The sequence below is a fragment of the Aquila chrysaetos genome, chromosome 19 (genome assembly GCF_900496995.4).
Source record: "Aquila chrysaetos chrysaetos chromosome 19, bAquChr1.4, whole genome shotgun sequence".
NCBI lineage: Eukaryota > Metazoa > Chordata > Aves > Accipitriformes > Accipitridae > Aquila > Aquila chrysaetos.
The window spans coordinates 27037581-27061344 of record NC_044022.1 but is presented as its reverse complement, the minus strand read 5'-3'; the positions used below and the strand labels follow the sequence as shown (position 1 = coordinate 27061344).

The window sequence follows — 23764 nt, the reverse complement described above, 5'->3', positions numbered from 1 at the left end:
TTCTTTTACCAGGAATTTCAGAAAATACAGTAAAAACAACCCCCTGATTTTACTGTTTTTTTGCCATGGGCTTACAGAACAGTATTACTGGTCCTGTGCAGGTCACTGCTGAGGAAGAAATGTTAACATGGAAGAGGAGGACACATAGCCACGAACACAGCTAAGAAGACTTCAGAAGAGGGTTTTTTTCCCCTTATGCATCATGTCATTAACTTATACAGACCTCTTTTGAAAAAGCATGGAGGTGTAGGTGTGCTAAGGCGCTCCTCCATTGCTTGTGCCAGGTCTTCTTTAAAACTGTTCTTGTAGTGGGAAAGGAAGCACAAAGTCACCTGAATCTCAGGCTCACCTTTGTCTCCGACGCTTTCAGAAGGTTCATGACCTCCCCTTCACGGGCATAATCCAGGGGTGTATGTCCCATTTCGTTCTTCTGCAGGGGGTTGGCACCTGATGGCAGGAAGAAATTGATAAGATCAGGGGATCAGAGTTCAGTCTTGGGGCAGAATGAGCAGGAAGCACATCTTGTGCCTCCCGTCCTAGTCAGCATCCCCTCCTAACCTTTGCTCCAAAGGCTATCTGGATCAGAAAGGGACAATGTACAACCAGCGGTTACATGCACGGGTGTCCAGGGAACAAGAAAAGGAATTGTCACTGCTAACAATTGGCTTGGCAGGGAAGAGCTGCTGTGGGGGATGAGAGCACATGGTCACCAGAAGAAAATACAGCTTCACAAAAGCACCCGCTCCCGATCCTGTGGGAGCCACATGGGACCATTACGACTTCAATTGGACACGCTACCCTTCCTCTCTGTTACTCCAAGCTGGAGCTGGAGATGGCTGTAGTCTGCTAAACAGCTGCCACCCTAAGCCACAGGAGTGGCTTCTGGGGGAAAATCACACTCTTCTTTAGAATGTAATTAAAAAAAAAAAGTCAACAAACCCCAAAGACTGAACTGGAGGGAGTCAGATGGGCACCCTCACAGAAACAAGCTCACACAGAGATTGCTCCCCGTCCTCTGTCCCCGTCCCATACACGCTGGACTGCGGAAGAATGTGCAAAGGTAAACTGCTCCCAGTTGCAGTGATGGGAAGTATACAAAGGGAATCTTGGACAGGGCAGTCCAAGATCAGGAGAGAGGGGTACTGGGGAATAGCCAGTGAGGCAGGCAAGGTCTCAGGATTAATCTCTGGCTCTCAGCATCTCAGGAGGTATGTCTAAGGCAGAGAGACTCAGCACTAATGTTGGTGCACTCTGTGACTCCACGACAGCTTGCTGTCACCAACCAGACACCAAGGGTTAGGAGAATGAGCCTTCAAATCGGCCTGAAACCCCTCAGGTTGGTGCTTGAGCTGACCATCCCACCAGTTTCAAAGCTACAGCACTTATCGAGCCTTGAGAAGCAACCTGGCGAGGGAAGAGCCTATAGTAGGTCTGGCTGATTTGCCTGTAAAACGGAGGGGACAGTGGTGACAAGCTGCTGGGAAGGGCAGGCTGACGGTGCCTGTGCACGACTGCGAAAAACGGGAGCCTGGGCACTGCTGCAGCATCCCCACTTTGCAAGGGGCTCGACAAACATCTTCCATCCTGCTGGAAACACAGGAGCAAACTGGGTACCTTGGCACATGCAAAGCAGGCTGCAGCTTCTGCTTCTATAATGCAGGAGAGTGCAGAGCACCAGGAGTGCTCAATAAAAGCGAGCAGCAATCATAATATATGAAAGAAGCGAGAGGACTCTCTGCGAGCAGGAGCCAGAGAGATTAGCTATTTCTAAGCATTGGCATCAGGGATCTATATTTGCTTACAGAATGAAAAATGTGCTCCATAAACATTCGACACAGAGTAATTTCTATTGCAAGCCTTGTCATTGCAAATAAAGAATATGATCGAGACAGGTGAGATTATATACTGCTGAGGCCGGCCACTCAATATCTTTTAAAGAGACAGTGCTCCCACGGCCCCCCCCTGCTGCCAAAACCCACCCCGGGTTTGTGCAGCAAGGAGGGGGGCAAGTTTTCTGGCTTCTCCAAATGATGACATCCTCGAGGCTAGGCCTGCACTCATTTTAGATGGAGGTTGAGGGTTTGTTTGGCTTTTCCCTTTCCCTGGATCTATCAATAATGGCTATCCAATATTGGCCTAATCCCCCTGTTAATGGCTTTGACGACTTGACTAATTGCTGCAATAATTGATAGAACCCGACTCCTACAACTGGTCGATTCCAACCTCGAGTACCGGCAGCAATAAAATATTACGCCGCAATAAATAACAGTGTCACTTTGCTTGCTAATAGAAGGTAAAAGTGGCGACCGGTTTGTCAGCGCCCCGGCCTGACCCCCTTCCCCATCTCCACCTCCTCCCCTGCCCTCTCCCACCCCGGCAGCTGGCTGGAGCGGCGGCGGAGGGGACGTCAACCTTTGGAGACTTAATAGAAGGCAATTTGTCACCTCCCACTAGCTGTCTGTAGCTGGAGATCGACACCTGGGCAACACCTCGGGCTGTGCGAGTCCATCGCCTCCTCCCACACCTCCCTGCTCATATTAGGAGGCCCCGGCTTATAATATTTGATAAATAGCACGCTGGTTCACTCGCAGCATCCGCACAGCATCGCGTCGCTGGAGCAGCTGCGTAAGGTCACTCATTGGGGAAATATGTTTCTGTCAGCGGTATCGAAAAAAGTTTAGTAGAGTGACAGGCCTCAATTTTTCAAATTTTATTAACTCCATCCTCTTAACAATTTGTCTTGAATTCCTTCAGATTCTGGATAACTGTCAATAGAGCTCACGACACAGCAGGTGCTGGTACCCGGGTCCTCCGCTGCCGTCAGGGAGGAGATGGGGATGGCAGGGAGAGGGCGAGATGGCAGAGAGGAGGAGGTGATGGCAGGAGAGAGAGGAGGATGCCAGGGGCTCGCAGGGCTCGCACAGGGCTTGGAGGAGCATCCCAGCAATGCTCCGTGGGCAGCCCTGTGTCCTCCGCAGCTCGGCAGCCCTGGGACCCTGCCGCAGCTCGGACCTTGCTCTCCGTCCTCCACCAGTCTGTCCTGACAGGGCAGAGGAGCGGAGATCTGGCTCAGGGCACATAGCCAAATAGGTCCCTGATGAAGCAAGAATAAGCCTCACACCTCAGGCAGACAGAATGGGGCTCAAAGCATTATCAATGACCCATATGGACACCCACAGAGCTACATTTCTCCGAAGACTGGACACAGAAAGCCTGGGAAACTTGGGAAAGCCCGAGGCACTGAGACAAGGAAAGGAGTAAGTGTGAGGACCTCATTTCATAGTGCAACCAGATGCTGTGAAAGCTCCTTCGCGGACTGCTGCTCTCGGGCATCCTCAGAGGTAACCTCCAACCTCAGCGTTTGGGTCCTGAGCCTCTCCTGCAGACTGCTCAACAGGAGCTGCTTTGGGGACAGAGGACGCAGCTGCTATGAACTAGCACGAGACGGTCTATGTCCTGGTGCCATTCTGAATGTCCTGTCTGCAAAAAGTCTTTTCTGGTGAAGCAGACTAAATCCCAGAAAGAAGAGCCTGGAAATCCCCACGCCCACAGTGGGTATGCTGCTGAGGGTGCTGGAGATGGGCACAGAGAGCGGCTGTTGTCCTGAACCAGGGAGGCTCTGAGCGGCAGACAAGCGCTGGGATGAACTGCACAACTCTGGTGCACTGAATGCAATTTGCCACTGCAGTTACACCTTTTCGTGGCCCTGTTCAAACACCAACATAGTCTGGGATTCACCAGGAGGAAGCAGCCCACACTACCTGCTGGGGATTACACAATGTCATCAGCCATCAGCTTTGACAAGGAATGACATTATTATTGCTCCACATGGCTAGTTAAAGTAATATAAAAAGACTTCTCTCCTCCTGAGTCTTCAGTGATTGAATTAGCATGATCACCCCTTTTTCCAGTAACGTAAACCTGTTTTTAAATCAATAAGGCACGTATTTCACAAGCAGCTTTTAACATACAACATTAGTATGAAAGTAGCCACCCCGGCCTATGATCCTACCATCCTTTTCTTGCCTGATGTTTCACCAAATACAAGAGTCGCATTACAGGGTACTGCTCCACTCGCTGGGCTTTAACCTTTAGCTCTTGCCAAGGACCTGCCCCTGCTACTACCTCGAATGAATCTTCCCAAGCACTTGAATTTAAATGTGAACATACACTCCCCTGGGAATATCCTCAAATCTCATCAAGGGAAGACCCAGAGCAAAATTTTCAGAGGTACTGGGTGGAAGTAGAAGCTGCGGGCACACTTGAGGACAATACTCCAGATGATTCAGTATCCAGACCCACCCCTCTTCCTTGGTGGCATTGCTAATTACCCTGGGTATGACAATATATGAGATCAAACCATCTCAGTGCATTGACACACTGAGGCTAATACTGCCTGTGGTCCCTCCAGTGAAAACGTTGGTCTCCATAGGAGTAAATGCTCAGCATACTTAAGAGCAACATATGGCTCAAAGATCTAATAATTCTTCTGGGCCACACTTGGCTGTACCACCTTGACCGGTGATGTGGGCTTGAGGCTGAGGCTCCGGGTCAGCCCCCACCACGGTGAGCAGTTGCAAGCTCCCAAGACTCTGACTTCTCCCATGCCCACAGACATCTACATACAAGTCCATGTGTGCATACGTGTAGTCCCTCTTTGAGGGGACTACAAATATAGCTGAGAAGGTAACTGAAAGTACATTGCACCGAACAATAAGAATCACTCATTAGTGATTCATAACATCATCATTAAAAATGTTAGTACTGTACAATGCAATGATACCACAAACACTGACCACAAGGTGCAAAAAAGATTCAGAAAATGTTTCCCAAGTGTGCTGCTGTGCCTGAATGTGGTGATATCACACCATTCAGCAGGATTTTCAATATTTGCTTCTACACAGTTCCTCAAATCCTTTCCTTCTGTCACCAAATGAAGTATCACTTCAATGAGAACACATATGAAACAACTTTCTTTTAGCCTGACAGCTCAACCCATAAACACTCCATCAGGAGAACCACACATGCAGATGAAGATGGCTGTGAAACGCCGTTCTCACCCTGAATGAACTCCTCGTGGTTTCCCGGTGGCCAAGGCCAGCAGGCACCATGAGTGCGATATCCCAGGCAGTGCAGAACATTGCGTTACCTGAACGAGGTTCAGTGCCATCACATCGAGCGCTGGCTAATGCACAGCTCTGGGATGGCAGCAGCCCACCTGGAGCTCTTAGGGGACAGAATCTGTGCTCCCTTGGTCCACCCTCACCCTTAAAGCATAGGAAGCCTTTCCAGTATGAGTTTGTCCAGCATCATGCATTAGTTCTTGTCCTGCCTCTCCTTCCTAAAATTCCCCTCACCCTCTGACTGCTCCCCTGTTAATACAGCCTAGGACCAGCTCATTTTGGTGTGGCTCAGCTCTCAGTGCTTCCTCCTGCTCCTGCTCACCTGGGTGTGAGTCTGCATCCTTTCCAGAGACTCCACCTTCCAAAGGTCGATACCACCCTAATCCTCCCCCAATACGCGGAACTTTGCATCTGACAGCATTAAAAATACATTTCGTCCTAACCGACCAAGCTGGCAACTCATCCATCTCTTGAGGATTTGTTCTCACTGTATTGACCTCGTCACTACTATGACTGTGCATGGTTTTTAATAAATTTTAACACATACATGACCAAACAGAGAGATGGTGCCTCGATACACAGTTGAAAAAGTGATGTAGGAAGGAAGGGTTGAGACTCAATTAAGAACTAGATGTTTCTGGAGTAGAGAGAGTCTACAAGGAAAGGAGAGATCCTCTAAACCAGAAATATCCAGAGCTCCCAAGATGAAGCTCAGATGCTGACAAGGGCAGGTAAGAAACAGCAAGGAGAGGTCCTCGCAGAGGTGCAGCTCAACCGGTGCTCACAAATCTCGGGAACCACGCTGAGAACAAATCTGTGTGTGCTTCTGACAGACGGCAGCGGCAAAGTCCAAAACTAGGATGTGCAAGCTGGAATGGAGGCATCAGAGGAGACTGGTAATAGCACGCAGGAAGGTAATAGCAGGATGCCTTAATGCCAGCGTATAAACAGCATATTGCAGTGAAGGAATAAGTCCCACTGGTGGAGCACTGATGTTAGGTATTAAAGACTGGAAACAAAAATAAGATAAGTAAGTTGATTGCATGAGCCAATAACACAGAATTTGTACAAAATGAAATGTCCTGACTGAGTAGGGAAAATACAGTACTAGGATCACACCTCTGAGAGACTGAAGGGCATCATAACACACTAAAAAAAGTGCAGGGCCTGCAAGGGTAAAAAGCATGATACTGATAAATTGATAAATTGGTAAGAACCAGAGACTAAGAGGTGCTTCCTGAAGCAACTAGTCAGAAAGCTCACAAGACAAGAAGCAAGCCTTAATTCACGCTTGGACAGAGTAAAAGACTTTCTCCAAAACTTCAGCTCCTAAGCACCATGCTGCAGCAGGACACGTGCTCGTGCTTAACATCATTACAAGCAAAACCCGACAAAGAATCCATTGCCAAGGAGCTTTGTTCTGAAAGAGAACCACATGAATCTTGCTAGAAATAAAGCTGCAGCCCACCAGCAGATAACTTTCAGAAACATGGATGTTAAAGACTAAAGAAACGCATGCTATTTATTAAAAATATATATAATATTATAATGAGAAGAGTTAGGATCTTCAAAGCCTGGAAGCTCTGTCCAGATGAGAAAAACAGAACGGAGCATTTGCTCTGGCAAGTTAAAATGGAAAAAACATGGGTCAAAAAGTATTTAAAAGAAGCCCTTGCTTCAGGAATGAAAACTAGAACATCTTTTTAACTGTATCAGAAGCTGGAAGTCAGCCTGAGGAGGTGAGTTTCCATAGGTGACCAAGGTGAAGCAGGAGGGCTCGAGATGATGTGAGGAACGGCTAACTGCACTCTGCATCCGCGGTTACCACGGAAAGGGTCTAATGCCAAACCTCTTACAGGGACACGCTGCAGGAACTGCCTCAAGTTGAAGCATCAGCAGAAACAGTTTTAAAACATTACTGAGCATTAATAAATTGCCAGGCCCAGAGACTTTTCACTGAGGAGTTCAGAAGGAGCTCAAACACCAAATTATCCACCAGCGCTAACGACTCACGACTTACCACGTCCACTACAGGGTGACAGTGGAAGGCAGCAAATGTGACACCAATCTGTAAAAAACACTTATACAAGGAAACACAGTAGCAGACGTGGAAAAAAAATGTAAGAGGAAAAGTCAGCACAACTTTTTTGGCAGAAAGCCTTGCCTTCCCGAGCTGGGGGCCATGCCATCACTGGTCAGTTGGAAACCGGGATCTACTCCATGCAGATGCATCTCTGATGCCTGAGAACTTCAGAGTTCCACACCTAAGAAGCAAGCTGTTACAAGAAAAAGGCTCCTCATGGATAAATAATGACTTAAACATTGAAAACAAAGGATTTAAAGGTCAGTGTCCACAGAGGAAGAAAGTTGTCCAAGGGCATCCAAGGGATTTCTGCTAATGCCTGTGTGGTCAGACCATCTGCGAGTGGCTGGAGTGAGGGCTAATACTGACATGACAAAGATGACTACCAATACTAAGTTTTTCAGAGCCATTTGAGTGACAGCGATGAGCTGGCAAGCGAAACTCAACTTAGATAATAAATGTAAACCAATGCACGTGTGGAAAAATCGATCTGAGTTACATACAAGCATTGACAGGCACTGAGCCACCTTTCACCGGGAAATCGGGCACGAGGCGTTGGAGTTGCTGTCAACAGTTCTATGAAAACATTAACTTGCTGCTGAATCAAAGCGGGAATTAGTTCAGAAGGAAGAAAGCGCCAGACATTTGTCCTACTCTGAGTTTTCCTCCTCAGTGCTGTTCCCGGCTGCTCTCAGGGGTGCAGGGACGTGGTCGGGTGCGGTGTGCTCCCAGCCATGCTAAGTCCTGCATTGCCGCATCGTTAGGCACCAGCAGCGAGCGACCTGCCTAGAGGAGCTGTCTGTGCAGATGGACACGATAAAGGATGGAAGAAAGAGAGGAATATCTAGAACAGTGAGCCGCTGGCAGGGCTGAGAAGCACCTCAGATCTCCTGAAACTCAGCCCAATGCTTGTTTATTCAGGCACATTGCGTCCTGAAGGCCTTTTGGTGTCCTCAGCACCATAAAACGCAGCATTATACACTTCAGGGTATGAACTACAGAACACTCTTTCAAACTCAGAACAAGCCCTTCACATTTACTTGATCTCTTTTATGCTGTTCAGTGCTGGGATAAGGGCTGTTTACAGGTGGAATGTTGCACATAGATTTTTCACCCCAGTATAAAATTACAAAATACAATAAAATGACCAAATTTGCTTTCAGTGACCTCAGTGGAACTCTGGAAAATAAAGAGCTCTGTAGAGGTATGCCCAGTGCACAGGTACAATCCCAACCAGAACCTGCCCTCCAGAAAAATAACAGTAGAGGACTGCATTTCTCTTTGAATACACAGAACAGTTCACACGCATGGCAAATGGAAGGTTGCAACGGAAGAAGACAGAGAAAAAAAATATTAACGTGTGTGTTAAATATAAACACGTTATTTTGGATCTGCCTTTTGAGAGCTCCAGGAGAGAAGTGTGCCCTCCAGCAGTGCTTCTTTGAGCAAGGGTACTGCTGCTGGTGCACCCCTGGCATGACACGACACGACACGACACGGCACGGCACGACACGACACGACATGACATGGCACAGCAGCCTCCCTCCTGCAGCTCTTTTGCCCAGGGCAGCTGTTAAGGGGATCACCGCGGTCGCTGCTGGTCCCCTGTGCCTGACACACAGCACTGCATGTATCACTCAGACACAGACCTCATGAAGAGGATGAAGTAGGGGAGCCAGGTTTGCAAGTTCTTGCACTCCGTGCACAAGACTTGACATATCTGAGGAAAAAACAGGCTTCCCTCAAGACGTTACGAGTATTAGCTAATCTTACCTCAAACTGCTTTCAACTTGCATAAGTGGTTAAATTCAAACTGCCTTCAAACACAATCTTCTCCAGCAATGCACAGGAAGGACCAGAGCATGGAAAGGCTTGGGCAATTTGGACTTTGTATTTTGGGCTCAGAAAACCTTTATTCTTTGCCATGCCTTTTAAAACAAGTTGACCTACCCACTCCTTTCAGTCTTGCTTTATTGTAATGTGAGTGTAAGTTGTTTTATGCCTACTTGATACTTGGGTGTGAAGACAATCCACCTTATTCTTGTTTGTAAGGTAACAGTATGAGAGGGGAAACTAAAGAATCATCATCTCTCTCTATATCTACACATGTGTGCAGAGCTATTAACTTAATGACAAACATTATGTCACTGCAGAATTTTGTACCCAGAAACACTTAGAGAGGGATCTATTTGCTCCCCTGCCCTATGGGGAAACTATTCTTAAGCACTCCGACATGGACATAAATGTGCTTGCACTTATACGCTTATTGCTCTCGCCACGGTGGGATGTTAGACACTTCGATGCTGTGATATGATTGGTTTCTAAATCCCAGTCTCACAGGATTTTAATTACTGGTCTGGTGCGGCTGGGAGTGGAACTTGCTGCCGTTGGACGGAGGGGGTCGATACGCCGGCCCAGAACATATTGAGCCACGGCGCTTGCAGACTCTATTGCACTATTTAATCATCTTTTGCAAAATTTACAGTGCAACAGAAGGAATCAATACTGAATTTATCACATTCCGTTGTAAATATGAGCATGGAGAGGGAGAGAGGATTTCAGGCACTCTTGCACAACGGCTGGCCTGGGATGGATGCATTATAGCAGGTGCCAGACCTGGAGGAAACCTCCAGGACAGAGCACCCAGGGGCAGCTACGAGGCGTGTGGCTCCCCAGAAACACTGACCCTGACACCCCGCTGCCGCCTCGGGCTGAGGAAGGGCTCAGTGTCCTCTGAGGCACTGGCAGGAGCTCAGGGGAGGACTCAGCCGCACTCCCTCCGACACCGTAGCCTGGGCAATAAGGGATCTGCGAGCGCATGGCTCTGCGGGAGCAGGGATGCTCCCCTGGCATGAGCACTTACCACTTCCATGCATGCCTGCAGGATCCCGGACAGCAAAGGCAGAGTTATTATTTCACACTGGCCTGGTTTTGCTCACAAGGACTGAGTTACAGCCTTGTTCTTCACAAGACAAACAGTTCCTAACTCTAGCTAATGTGGGGCAAAAAAAACCCCAGTGAAGACAGAGCAGCCTGTGGTTTTCACTTCCCCAAACCAAGTTGCAACAACACTGGCTTTCAAGACAAGCACACACATTCTCCCAGCCCCCTGCAGACACGCTGTGCATTCATAACGAGTGCTACGGACCAAAGGGACTGCTGGTTCCTGTCTTGCTCTGTCCTGTTAGCTGGCACCACCATACCTGCACCACTGCTCCTTCCAAAGACCTGGCTGATGTCAAGGCACAGAGGCAGAGCCAGCAGAGATCAAGGGTGGGACAGGAAAAGCTGCCAAGGTAGCTTTAGAATAAATGAAATGATTTTCGAAGGGAACCAGCTCATGTGGGAACTTTTTGAGCGTACCATCTACTGTCCTGGGCCCTGGGGCAGTGCTTTTCAACCTGATCAATCTCCAGGGCTCAATGAAGAACCGAGCAAAGCAAAATAATTCAGTAGGTTTAAACTCACTGTACAGTTGCATCTGAACCTTGGCTGGAAATTTTTGGGGATCCACTCGTTAGAAAAGACCTCTTGTTCAGAGACCGTCAGCCTAGCAGACCTACGGCAGCATGACTTCCTCAGTTTCTCATGTAGTTTCCCCAGTTTTGCTCTTTCTTACGCTAGTGACCTCACCAAGTGCAGTGAAACAATGATGTCACCTTCTGAGGATGTGATCAGGCCCAAGGTATCTCCTCTTCATCATCACAGCTGTCTAGTGATGTCCTTCACCCTCTCTATATAAGAACAGAGCCCTTTCCATCTGGGACGCAACTGAAAATGCTCCAAGACATATTATGCAGAATTCAAACACAAGAAAGCCAGCTATAATTACAACCTCATTTTTCTTGAGAATACCACAAGCACTTTCACTTTCTGATGTCAAAAGAGCACCCCTTGTAATGCTGGCTCTGTAATTAATTTACCCATCAGTCATCCTATTCACAATATCTGCAATTATACTGTACCAAATAGGTTAGTGTGGTGCATTACCAACAAATGTACTGTGCTAAATTTACCGGCAAATCGAGTTTAGAAGTCTGGGTTATTGCAGCTTCAGCTAAAATGTTTTCATAAATGTATGTTCTTTCCTTCCTCTCTTTCCTTCTCTCTCTCCCCCCTCTAATTAGAGATGTGTGCACTGAGCTGACTTGATCGCTCACGTTTTACAAGAGAGACTCGAGTGCCAGACCTAGGCATGCATGCTCAAGTTTCTCAAGGCGGCAGGGGCAGTGAGGCTGCTCCAGTGAGATGTGGCTCCGCTCCCAGCTTCCCCAGCTACGTGCTGCATGACCTCAGTTACTCAGCCTCTCTGCACTTCCGAGACCATCAATCCCAGTCCAAGAGATTTTAAGCGCTGGTATGAAAACTGGGAGCAGTGCCGGAGTCACACCGAGGGTCCCACGCAGGGAGAAGAAGGCAAAGGGTGTTTTGGCGCAGGCATTTCCCACGCAGGAACAGCTTGGTCAGCCTGCATGCCGGCTCTAGGAGGAGCTGGAAGCAAAGGGGATTTCTGAAGATGGGAAGTAGAAAGCAAGGTGGTCAGTGATTAGGAGAGTGCTGGGGAGAATGAGACACATAATGAGGCTGCTCAGGTTTGGCAGGAGGAGATGTGTCTGTGCCTGCGATGGGGATGGAGAGAGGCGAGGTCCTGACAAGGGGCAAGGGGTCAGTCTCTGGAGGAGGGAACTGCTCTGCTTTTAAGCAAAGATATGAAATGTAAGCCACTATCTACCTATGTGCATCAGCAAAGTAGTGCACTTCCACACAACAGCAGCTGCCAGTTCAGCCAACCCCTCGCTATGTGGATATGCACACAAAACACACCTTGGAAAAGCACGTGGAAAAGCAATTCAATATCCAAGAAACATGACAGCTGAGCTGTTAAGTGCCAGGGAAACGTTGCTTCTACACTTCTTTCTGTGCCCAAGTTTCTCAGGTGTGTATTGGGGGGAAGAAGTCACAATATTCTGATTTTGCATTTCATAAGCTCTAGCCCAAGAAAAAGACAGTTCTCTGCAGCATTTTCTTCTGTGCTTTGTTTAGTGTAACTTTAATTTATTACAAGGATACCACAGCTATCACAACTCTTCCCAGCACAAGGCTGTGAAAGGTAACGTGTCCCATGCTGGGAGACGGATATCTCCCTGCAGGGAAGATCTCTCAGCAGCAGTGCTGCCCCTCGGTTTGAAGCCCACGGGGTTTCCCCAGGCTGTCCCCCCTTTCCACTCCCACTCAACCTTGCTAAGCCTCACCCAGGTCAACCTGCTCCAGGTGACCCTGCTTTGAACAGGGGTCGGACTAGATGGTCTCCAGAGGTCCCTGCCAACCTCAGCAATTTCATGGCTCTGGGATTCTACAATGCCCCAGCACCCTGACGGGGAAACACAACTCTCCTCTCAGCTCCCTCTTTGTCCCTCGTGACTATTAGAGAGCATCTTTGGACCTAGATGCTTTAGTCAGGGGCAAAGATACCTTTCTTCAGTGAGTGCAAAGTATGAGACAGCAGCTGGATATGGTCAGAGGAACACATGCCAGCAATAAAACACTGTTGAGCAACAGACAAGGCATCAGCAAACCACTTGCAATGTCTCCTGCAGACAACTGAGCACTGGTGAGAGCACTAGGGGAGAGAAAACAGCAGCTCTGCAGCATCCAGGTGAGCTCCTTCCAAGCAAACATGCTTGTTCGACAGTCTGTCCACAAGGCAGTGGCAGCTGACGTTCTGGCTGTCAGCAGCGTGATCTCTCAATAGCAAATGACAGCGTGATGCACAGGGCTGGGACAGGCTGCAAAGGGCCTTTACAACGAAGGCAAGCAGACTGTGCTTGGTTTATTAAAGGAGGGGCCACTCAAGAGATGCAGAGGGACAAACAACTTCTGGTGAACCTCTCCAGCCTGGTCAGGTTTCTAAGCTCCTTCAAGTCTTCTGTAGAGACTTGCTGGAGGGCAAGAGGGCTGGTAGCAACGTGAGCCATCAGGAAGGTTTAGTTTGACTATCAGCAAATGTCCAGAGCTAAGAGGAGGATGGAGGGCAGGAATACACCCACTGTGCTTCCAGGCACTGGGGGTCACAGGAGCTGAGATTCGGTCCCGGTTCCCCACGGATCAGTGCCTGCCTGGGCTCCTCCGGCTACCTGCCTTTCAGCAGCAAGTTCTGGAGCAGAATCAGACTTAGAAGGGTGCTAGAAGGCATCTGAGCTCTATGGTAAGGCTACCCTATTGCCTGCAGAAAGCTGAACCTTTTAATACCGGCGATTTCATGCAGCGGATTTAAATACTGACATAATAAAAGCTCCCTCTAAAACGAAGAGACTTCCATCGTCAATGAGCTGGAGACCCTGCCTTCCTTCCTCCAAGCCAAACACAAAGCCCTCTGCATCGATCGTGCCTGCAGTAGCAACTGGTGCACTCTGTGGATGTGAGCTCCCACCCACTCCTTCCCATAAACACCGATATTTATGGTGTCAGCTCAGGTCAGGAGACTGTGAAATGTCACCAACAACTGTCCCGAAAGGACAACAGAGCAGTGACTTTGTCTCGCGGTCTGCTGGGCACACACATGCTGACCACAAGGCGATAAGGTCCTGGAGGGGTCAAGCGAGTCACTGAATGGGCCACAAAAGGCCAGGGATGTGGGGTGAGGGGCAAGTGCACGGGAGCTTCCCTTAAAAAAAAAACCAGTGCTGCACAACGGGGTAGTTGTTTTAGCAGAGAGGGGCCTTGGCAGTTAATGGCTTTGGCCCCGAGGGCAGGGCACCAAGCGAAGGAAGTGTTTGGGAGAGTAAATGGACAGTTAGTAAAAAGGCAGGTGTAGGGAAGGGTAAGGGAGGGAGCGAGGGGAGCCTGTTCCATGTCAGCAAACAGGAGACATCCTACGCGCAGATATCAATGGCAGACCGCATGGGGAAATTATCCTCACAAAGGGCCTGGGGCAGGCACACTTTGAAAGGTGTTCGATCTCCACTTCTGAGACCTTCAGCCATGTATTCATCACAGATTATACTAACAAGGATGCAGGGACCAACGCTTTGTTATCGCGCAGAACTGGGAGGAGGGGAACACCCCCAGTCAATGCAATGAAAACCTCGTGTCAGGCACCAATCGTGAAATCGAACTCCAGCATGCAAAACTCACTGAAAGGAAAGGGAAGGGTCTGCTGTAGCACTACCAGCTCAGAAGAATTCACCTGACAAAAAGCGGAGATGTATTTGATCTAGCAAGTAAATTGTGATAAATTTTCATCATAACTATGACCGCAAAGGGTAAGAGGATGTTGTGGATGGGCTGGCGAATACAGATTAATCTGAAGAACATTGCAAACTCAGCCCCGGGATCCTACAAGGACTTCTGCATCATGCACCAAGTGGAGATTCATGTTGGTGGACTGCTGTTCCCAGGGTCTAAACACTGGGACATGCTCATACCTTCACAAGACAAAAAATTTCACTTGGAAATGCATTCTTAGTGTGGACTCTCTTGAATCTGTATCCAGAAGGATTTCTATGGGGCTGGATTAAGAACAGAATGGTGATGAGCGATCATCACATTTTAGTGCTATGGCTGACTAAATTCAGACTTTTCACTTTGATTTGGTACACAATCCCTTCAGTTGTGCTCAAACAAACACAGTCCTACAGATTGTTATACGCTTTTTTCTGAGATCCAAGTGAGTTCTTCTGAGCTGAGACACTTTGCCACGAACAAAGAACTCTCTATGAGCATCGAGCAGCAGAAGTGGTCATTCACAAAGACAGCAGTGGCTCCAGGACAGATACAGAAACGGCTTTTGAACAAAAAGAACAGTACTCTCTATTAAAAGAGGCCTGTATTGTAACAGCACTCAGATAGCTGACCAGGGGACAGATGTAGAAATGAGCTGGACTTGCTACTTGCAATTATTTATTCAGTACAGTGAAATTCTTTAGTACCAACTTCATTTATTTGCATACATATCTTACCTGTACTTAGGATAACCAAGCAGCTGCCTCGGTACTTTCAATCAGCTAATAATACACACGTCTTGCAAGGAGACTTTCAAAGGCGAAAATGAGAAGCAGGTATCTTTGTAAAAAATGTTATTCCAGAGGGTACGGGGGGCGGCTGCCAGCCCAAACTCAACAGACTGAGAAAGAGCTCTCAGCCTCTTGCTGGCAGCTCTGCCATCACCTTCTCTCATGACTACAGCGTATGTACGTCCCTGCTGACGCTGGCTGTGCCTCTGTACCATCTTCACAGAGGACTGCCCCTTTGCCCTCGCAGCTATTCCATACCAGCATTTTAGGCATTTTTAAAGAGCAAACACTGCTGTTGACATTCACACCATCCCACACATGAAATACTCCCCAGCCTCAAGAGCCACACACTCACCCTGCTCAGATCTGTTCACAACCCTGCTGTGACGAGGACTTCTCCATGCCAGCACTTCGACCACGTTGCCTCTCTCCCTAACACCACAGAGGCTCTCTTGCTCATTGCACTCACCATCAAAGCCCTTCCTGGTCTGTGCATTCATAACTCATCGCTCAAGAGGGTGAAGCCCACTCCACTCCTCCCACAGGCATCCCTGTCCACAACTGTGTGATCTCAGAAGTCCTGTTGGAGCAGTTTCTTCTGACCACCAGAGCCCCTGGACAAGCAACCTCTGAAGACGTGCAGTTGGGACTGTGCAGCAGATGTGCAGCAAGTCAGATGCACTGAGAAAGTGCCAGGTTCAGTGTTCATGCAGTGTTTACATATGCTGCAAACATGAAGCAGGTCTGCCACACCAGACAAATGCGTTGGACCACACATGGGGCAATATTTTTGTCTGAGGACTTCCCAGTCACCACACGCACATACTGCCACAACCTACAGAGCAGCTGTCTGCTTTTTCAGCTCCCTTCTCTGCAAGCATTCCCAAGGAACCTTGGCTAAATCCATTTGCAATATGTTTTCTTTCAGTGGCTTATTTTTTGGGGGGGTTAAATTTATGGCCAAGGGATAGGGTTCTGGTATCTGGCAGGCTCCCAGAGAAATCCTGACTCACAGTTAACTGTGGAATTCAGTGGTACTGAATCTCAACCTTCCACTCTTATTTTTCTATTTGTGAAAGATAACAAGCATATGGTATAGATGAGTATCAAGGTTCAATGTTCCTACAATTATTTTTCTTCATCTCTTCTGGGGAGGTTTAGCCTTCATGGACGCTACTTTTCGTTATCTTTTAGTTGCTTTCTTAAGGAATGAGCCTTATGTGAGCCCTTTGTACAACTATCTGCCTGCCTGCTTCCCTAGAATTAACTCCTGAACTCCTGAGATGCCCACCCCATGAAGATTATGACATTCCTAAAATTTCTGCAGAAATTGGCATCTGGCTAGAGAGACGCTAGAGAGTCTCTCCACTGCAGGGACAGGCTGACAGCCTTCAGCTGCTATAGGCTGCATTTGGCAGAAGGCTGCTGCCAAGCACACACTTGAAAGCAGGTGCAACATCGCTGCTTCTTGCTCATTCAAAGGTGCCCTAGGTGACCCTGTGGCAAGGAAAGGAGTTCAAATTGTTGTAGTAGGAGGAATGCTAGGGACAAAGGACACAAATCTGGAGGAAAGCAGAACTTTACTGACTAGCTCTGTGGTTTGCAGAACAATTTGCATCGTGGGCAGATGCAGCTATTTTAACAGCACCATGCAGATGTAGATACACATTCAGCAGACTCCGGTTCTGGGTAACAGCATAACACAGATGCAAATGTCATCCTGGTAAACATCAGCAGGACGATAAAAATAAAAAACTGTTGTCATGGTAGTACATGTCTATTCTGTTAGCTAAATGCATCTTCTTCTCCTCCACTAGTGCTGATGAGCTTTTTCCCCACAAAGATAGTCAAGCATTGCAGCAGGTTGCCCAGAGAGGTTGGGCAGTGTCCATCCTTGGACATTTTCAGGACCCAGATGGCTAAAGCCCTGAATAACCTGGTTTGGCCTCACAGCTGACTCTGCTTTGAACAGGAGGTTGGACTAGAGACCTCCTGAAGTCTCTTCCAACCTGAACTATGCAATAATTCTACAATTTTTCACCTCTTTAGTATCATAGAATCATTTAAGTTGGAAAAGACCCTTAAGAGCATCGAGTCCAACCGTAAGTATCTCTATGGATCTGTAATCTGGAGCCATGAGTACATAAGAGATGACAGTAAAGCAGGATCCATGAGAAAAAGGGGTCTGTGATTTATCCAGGAGGACCAATAACTGCACAAGCTCATTTCTACCAATTCTCACAAGAGCTGCATTGCCAAGGTACCAACAATACCTGAGCCTCAACCATTTAATGTGGGTACCAGTACCTATCCAGTGCCTTGTCTACAGAGCAGATCCATTCCCAGTAAAGCAGGGGCTCTTCGATTCCACACCACACAGGTACATAAGGGATATGACAGATGAGTAGAGTGCAAACTGCAGAAGGGAAATGTTCAAAATACTGAACAGAGAGACCAGGGGATGCATCTCCGCTGAACTGCAGAAAACACTAAATGACTGAGAACAGCCACCAGAAGTACATGAGAAAAACCATTGGAGATGAATGGGAACACAGAAACTTAAAAATAAAGAGATTAAAGCAAACAGTAAATCACATCTAATCTTGACAATGAAAGAGTGTGGTCCTTGTCTGAGCCTGACAGTTCTGTGGAACAGGCCTACTCAGAAAAAGTGCTCCTGGCCCAAGAGCCGGTTGGAGCTACGAAACTCACCTCCATCCAGCAGCAATTTGACCGTCAGGTAGTCATCAGCCAGTACTGCGTAGTGTAGAGCTGTGCAGCCCTTGAAATTGGCTCGGATGTTCAAGCGGTTGTTGAAGTCGTCCTCCCGGGTTACAAGGACTACAGGGGAAGAAGAATGAAAGCTCAGCTCACTGAGACAAAGTGAAGAACTGCTTGTCTGAATGTGCACCAGCAGCATGGACCACCACCACTGGTCTGGAAGCTTGTTAAGGGCCTAATGGCCTTTTCCAGGAGACAGCTGGGACCCCGGTGGGGGTTTCTGCTGCTTAATCTCCCCACTCCTCTGAGCAGCAGTAGAGATGAAGACAACATGGTTTCCACGAATCCCAGTGACTGCCTTCACAGTGCCCAGGCAGGGGAGGAGGTGGTTGGAGAAAGCCCGAGAGAAGACCTCTCAGCCTTGTTCCAACCACAGCCTCTTTGCACCTTCAAAGTGAAATCAGGATTCAATGCAAGCAAGCAACACAGAGACTTCTGCCTTTTTTTCCCCCTTTTACTGTCCAAAAGGGCCACAGAACAACCATTCAATGCTTCCTCCACACCACCTTCCTCCCCCAGCCAAAACACGATCCCAGCAGGCTGCGCTTACTTCAGGCGGGAAGCACAGAGCACCAAAACCTACAAGCCATAACCAAGAGAAAAGAGCCAGAGAGGCTGAGGGACGACAGCGCTACCGGCCCTCGGGACAGCAGTCAGCTGGGAATGCCCACTGGAACTCCTCAGAGACATGCTAAGCTTCCCGTATCCCACTGCTCCGATTGCTCATGTGCTCATCTCCACTAGGAGCTGCCTCCTCTACTCCACACTTCCCAGAAATGTCAAGAAGTAGCCATTTAAAAGCAGGAACTCTTCTAAAAATACTTCCTTTGTTAACTGAAAAGTAATACGGGTTAAAGTGCTGCAGAGCACAATACTTAACTCATTACTGCTCCTGTCCATATCTACCTGCTTGCTGTCTTCAGTTCTGTGTCAAAACCAGCTGTTCTTTGGGACTTTTGAGATTTTATCCTGTGTTTGCCTAGCCACCAGCACAGTGTGCTCCATGAGGTGTATTCCTCGATGCTACCGGGATGGGAATAATTCATAATAACGCATCTTACAACTCACTAGAAATCCTGGAATCCCCTGAGCAAATGCAATTACACCGAGCCTCGGCAGGTTTTGTGAAATCAGACCTAGAAATTGTGATGTTTCTTTGAACAGAAACTGATGCTTGCTAAAGCTGATTAACTATAGTATTTTCTTCCTTTGAGCTCTGTTCTACTGAATGCCAACGTGCATGGATACCCTGCAAAAGGAAAAGCCCAATGACTTGTGTTTCCAGGCCAGAGCAAAGCTGGGCCAAGGCATTCCCGGGAGGACAGGAGAAGGACTGTGTGGTGAGACAGACACACGGAAACACTTAAATCTTCCAGAGCAGGTGGAAAATCAGAGTTTGGACTGCAAAGCTGGAAGATCCATGGCTAGCAGACGTGGCTGGGCTGTTACCGCACTGGCACAGGACCCCTGTAAGGCGGCACTGAAAGGCATTGCTCCTCTCTGCTAAGCGCAGGTCCGACCTGTCCCCAAGCACAGACTTAACAACACCTGCAACATTTACATGCAAGCTTAGACTCAGACACGCAGTGGGAGAGGCGAAAGTGCCTCCACTGCTGATGCTCTGGTGCTAATCGAAGACCTATTTTTAGATGCTGTTTCTACAATGGGAAGAAATATTCTCCCAAGCCAGGAGAAACTCCCTCCTGATACTCAGAGTGATTACTACAAGGCAGTGGTGATTTCGGCAAACAGAAGAGAAGCTGTGCAGGAGAGGATGCTGCCCCACCACCGCCTGGCCTTCAAGCAAATTCCTAATTCTGGGACTCTCCAGCAGACCAGCCCGTGTGTCTGGGCAAGGCTCCAGCACCCATGGGCCCAGAATCCTACCCGGGTCCACAGGAAGGGTCTGCAGCAGCAGTACTCTTCTGCAGCTGGTCTAAGGGTCAGGCTTTAGAAAACCTCCTGGTTTTTAAGCCCTTTGCTCTGGTCATCAGCAAAAATTAACAGTGGAAAAAAGAGTGGTTCTTCTTAGGTATTGAAGGAAATACCAGGCTGCTGATTAGGCAGGAAGGGACACCTATGGGAGCAGAGACAGCATCTTCACAACATCAGCCCTGCAAGCGTTCAGCACACCAGAGAGAAGCCTGATCTAAAGCCTGGCCAGATGGACAATCACAGCCACCAAAGAGGTCACGTATTCCATAGTCAAGAATCTGACATGAGCACCACCCTCATGTCTGCAGGGAGGGCAGATCCCTCTCTCATTTCAGCATTCACCATCTTCACTGGCTCTTTTATCAACAAGCAGATGCTATCACTCAGGGCTGTGGGTTTTGACAGGCACTGCACTTTATATCTGATTTTTGAGGAAAGTGAGGCTGTCGCACCCATTCCAGAGTTAATGGAGACTAATCCACCTCTCACTCAGCTGGTGGAGGTGGGGGGCAGGCAATAGGGCCAGGCCTGGCCACAACCCTTCTCCCCAGCTTTGGGAGATGAGGAAGCCCCATAAGCACACAGCCCCACCACGGAGCCTAAGTGATGGTGGGGCTGGCATGTGCTGTCTCCTGTTGAATGAACATCACCCAGTTGGTGAGCTAAATTCTGCTCCTGGAGGTGCATTCAGCTACTTGGTGAATGGGTATATCACCAAAATTCAAGGACTTTGCCATCGAGAACTTGAAAGGGCTCTGAGCACCTAATACTTTCTCACAGCAAAGCAAGCAGACCCGGATTGTGGATCCCCTGCAGGGCAGTCTCCACGTTCCCTCCTGAGAGCTACCGACAGATTTCCAAAAGATTTGAAAAGTTCAGAAGAGAAAAACACTGTAATGAATACCTGATGCCATCCTAGCCCAGCATCTCTGCTAATGAACCGCAGTACCTCCAGGAAGATCAATTAATGCCCTGGCTCCTTTCCTTTCCTGGGTCTTTTCTCCAAGCATACAGGGTGAGTATGTATATTTATTTATTTGTCGTCATTTCCTACCCAGGGAGGAGCAGGATAATGAACTGCGTGCGTCAGGGAAGATGAATCTGAGATACTAGGGAGCAGTGCAGTAAAGAGATTAAAGTGTTATTATTGTTGGGTTTTTTCCCCCATGGTCCACTGTGACAGCTCGGCCGTCATCTGTAAAAAATGTCTCAGAGAGAGATAATCATCGGAAACTCAATAAAGCGTCAGGGGAAGCCTCGTCTACCATCAATCACTGGGTGCCTGGAAATTTTCAGCCCTCTGTCTCCCTTCCTGCCATCCATATAAATGTCTGTAATATATTTTGTGCAGTGTTTGTGGAGCATACCCTCTCGATTTGGATGTTTTTATGAAAAAATATTTATACACAAAATATGTAAATGCTTAAAAAAAAGTAAAAAACAAAGGCAGTTTCTCTCTCCCCCTCTCTTTTTAAAAATGCAACTGAATTTATTCTTTTTAATAAAACATGTCAACCAAAGAATTAATGCAACTTCTTCCTGAGTGGCCTTATCTTTTCTTCACCCCAAAAATATATAACGTTATAGAGGGATGAATGCAGACAAAAACAATTAACTTTATTGGTTGATATACTTTGTCTTAAATAAAGTCTATGTACATGCATTATGTATTGGCATTCCATTGTTCATTTTTTAATGTTGTTTCATACATTTTGCATTCACTGCTACAGCAATCTGATATATGTGTGTTCTCACTTCCATCAAGGAGCAGGTCTATTGCACGGGTGGGTTAAAGTGAGGGATGAGAGCGGAGAGCTTTTAAAAATAAAATAACGCCCTGTCAAAACTGTCCCCTCACTGATTCATCTTCTTAACTCAACCTGTGTTTTATGAAAGGTTCAAATATTACACCTTCATTAGACTTTATATAGGTCTTAGCGGTGAGGTAAAAAGCACAGACAGACCAATGGATAATATCACAGTCTGATTTAGGCTCTGCAAACCATGCAGGGCAAAGAGAGGCTCTGGACAACCTGTGTGGCTTCCTCCAATTTTCTCCTTACAGCAGCTAGGAAAAGGTTTAACTTCAAAGGAGAAGGTCAGAGCACACAAATGTGGTCACTGTGGATGCAGCAGTCCCTGGGAACGCAAGTCCTGGCAGCTGGCTGGGCTCTGGCAGGTTGTTGGGGATGGCTGGGACACGTTCCATGGTCTGCCAGCTCAGAGCTGAGGCCAGCAGGTCAGCGAGGCGCTCGCATGGGGAAAAGGCTTCTGGAACAGGGAAAGCAACAGCCAGGGACATTTTAGCAGAGTCAGGTCCTGCCAGCGTTCCTGCCAGCCTGGGAGCTGTAAGCCTGGGGACCAGAAGCATCCTTGAAACGTGCAGCTGGCCTCTTCGAAGCACAGCCAGGCAGCCGGAATCCTGACATCACCCCCCAAGATTCCATTGCTAATCACAAAACCAAGAAAATTTAACCACCATTTATCGTCATAAAAAGTGGAAACAGTTTGGGAAACTTAAATTGGTCTGAATAGACAGAACAGGTCTCTGCTCACTGCAGGGGGGGTGGACTAAATGACCTTTAAAGGTCCCTTCCAACCCAAACTGTTGTATGATTCTAAGTCTGCATCAACATCCCAGCAATGGGGATAGCTGCAAGCAGGATCTTCACCACACAAATTGGAACAAAAATAAGGCAGAGGTAGAAAATGAGTAACTGAAGTCCTTCAAAGACTGAGAAGGGAGACAGTGCTCAGAAACTTGAGACGAGACATGGGCCATGGAAAAGCATAACAAGATGAAATGATGCTGCAGAAAATTTCCTTGTTTTCATGTAGACTTCAAGGGCTGAAAGCTAGCGTTAATGCCTGCCTGAAAACCAGCAGCAGTAACAGCAACCAGTTATGTCATTCAGCTTTATTTCAATTGGACAAGTCTTTCTTCATTTTATATCTACTTATAAGATCTGGAGTAAGGCTACTGGTGGAATACACTGCCTTGAACCCTTCTGCTTCCCCAGCAAGTGGCTGCATGTGGGTCAATGGGATGATGCTCCTATCTACAACTTTGTGTTATGTTCTGGCTATATAAAAACAGGTTATCTCTAGGACATTGAAGGATTGCTTCTCATAAACATCTACATAATGTTTTTGCTCATCTTCAGACATATGCTCACCCACATACCATCAGTTACTCTGCATTTAATGGAAGCTGAAGCTAGCTCTAAAAAAAAACAAACGAGGTCAAATTTCCATTTCAAAGCCAGGAAGCAAAATTTTGGGACCTGAAAAGCAAATGCAGGTAACTGCACACAATCAATACTACCTTCTAAAGAATGGAGGCCTTTTTCCTTGGCAGTCTCATACACGCTGCTGAAATCATCTCCAAGGTTTGGATCTGCATTAGCTGCGAGCAGGATCTTCACCACACTGTTACAAATTAGAACAAAAATAAGGCAGAGGTAGAACATGAGTAACTGAAGTCCTTCAGAGACTGAGAAGGGAGACAGTGCTCAGAAAGCCCTCCTCAAACATTGCCAGCTAGCAAAGGAAAGTTAAACCAACAACCATAATTGAACATTTCAACAAATACAACCACACCAGCATATTCTCAAACCAATTAGATGTGGGAGGCACTTGAGGCAGGGGTGACACTGTAGGGAAACACAGCCCTCCCAAGAAGACCTGCACAGAACAGGCTTTTAGCAAGAGTCATATTCCCAGTCCACTATGGGAATCAGTTATGTCCCCATAACTTTGTGGGTCTGCATCAGTGGTGGAAACTGTCCCCAGCCACAGTAAAGGCACAGTCAGAGCCAGATCTTGGCTCC

At 47.6% G+C, this 23764-nt stretch overlaps 1 protein-coding gene and 1 long non-coding RNA gene across 3 annotated transcripts in view; both read right to left on the bottom strand.

Moving 5' to 3' along the window:
* CLPB (caseinolytic mitochondrial matrix peptidase chaperone subunit B) overlaps positions 1–23764 on the bottom strand; it is an 86648-nt gene that overhangs the window by 32935 nt on the left and 29949 nt on the right. For both annotated transcript variants that reach the window (XM_041118441.1, XM_030042793.2), the window contains 3 exons: positions 23260–23363; positions 17931–18059; positions 350–447 (listed from right to left, as the gene is read on the bottom strand). In XM_041118441.1, coding sequence (XP_040974375.1) covers positions 350–447; positions 17931–18059; positions 23260–23363 — 331 coding nt within the window. The remainder of the gene's footprint in view (positions 1–349; positions 448–17930; positions 18060–23259; positions 23364–23764) is intronic.
* Positions 5429–9073, bottom strand: LOC115353417. The gene is made up of 2 exons (XR_003927578.1): positions 8980–9073; positions 5429–6132 (listed from the first exon to the last, which is right to left on the bottom strand). It is a non-coding gene; the product is annotated as an uncharacterized LOC115353417 (long non-coding RNA).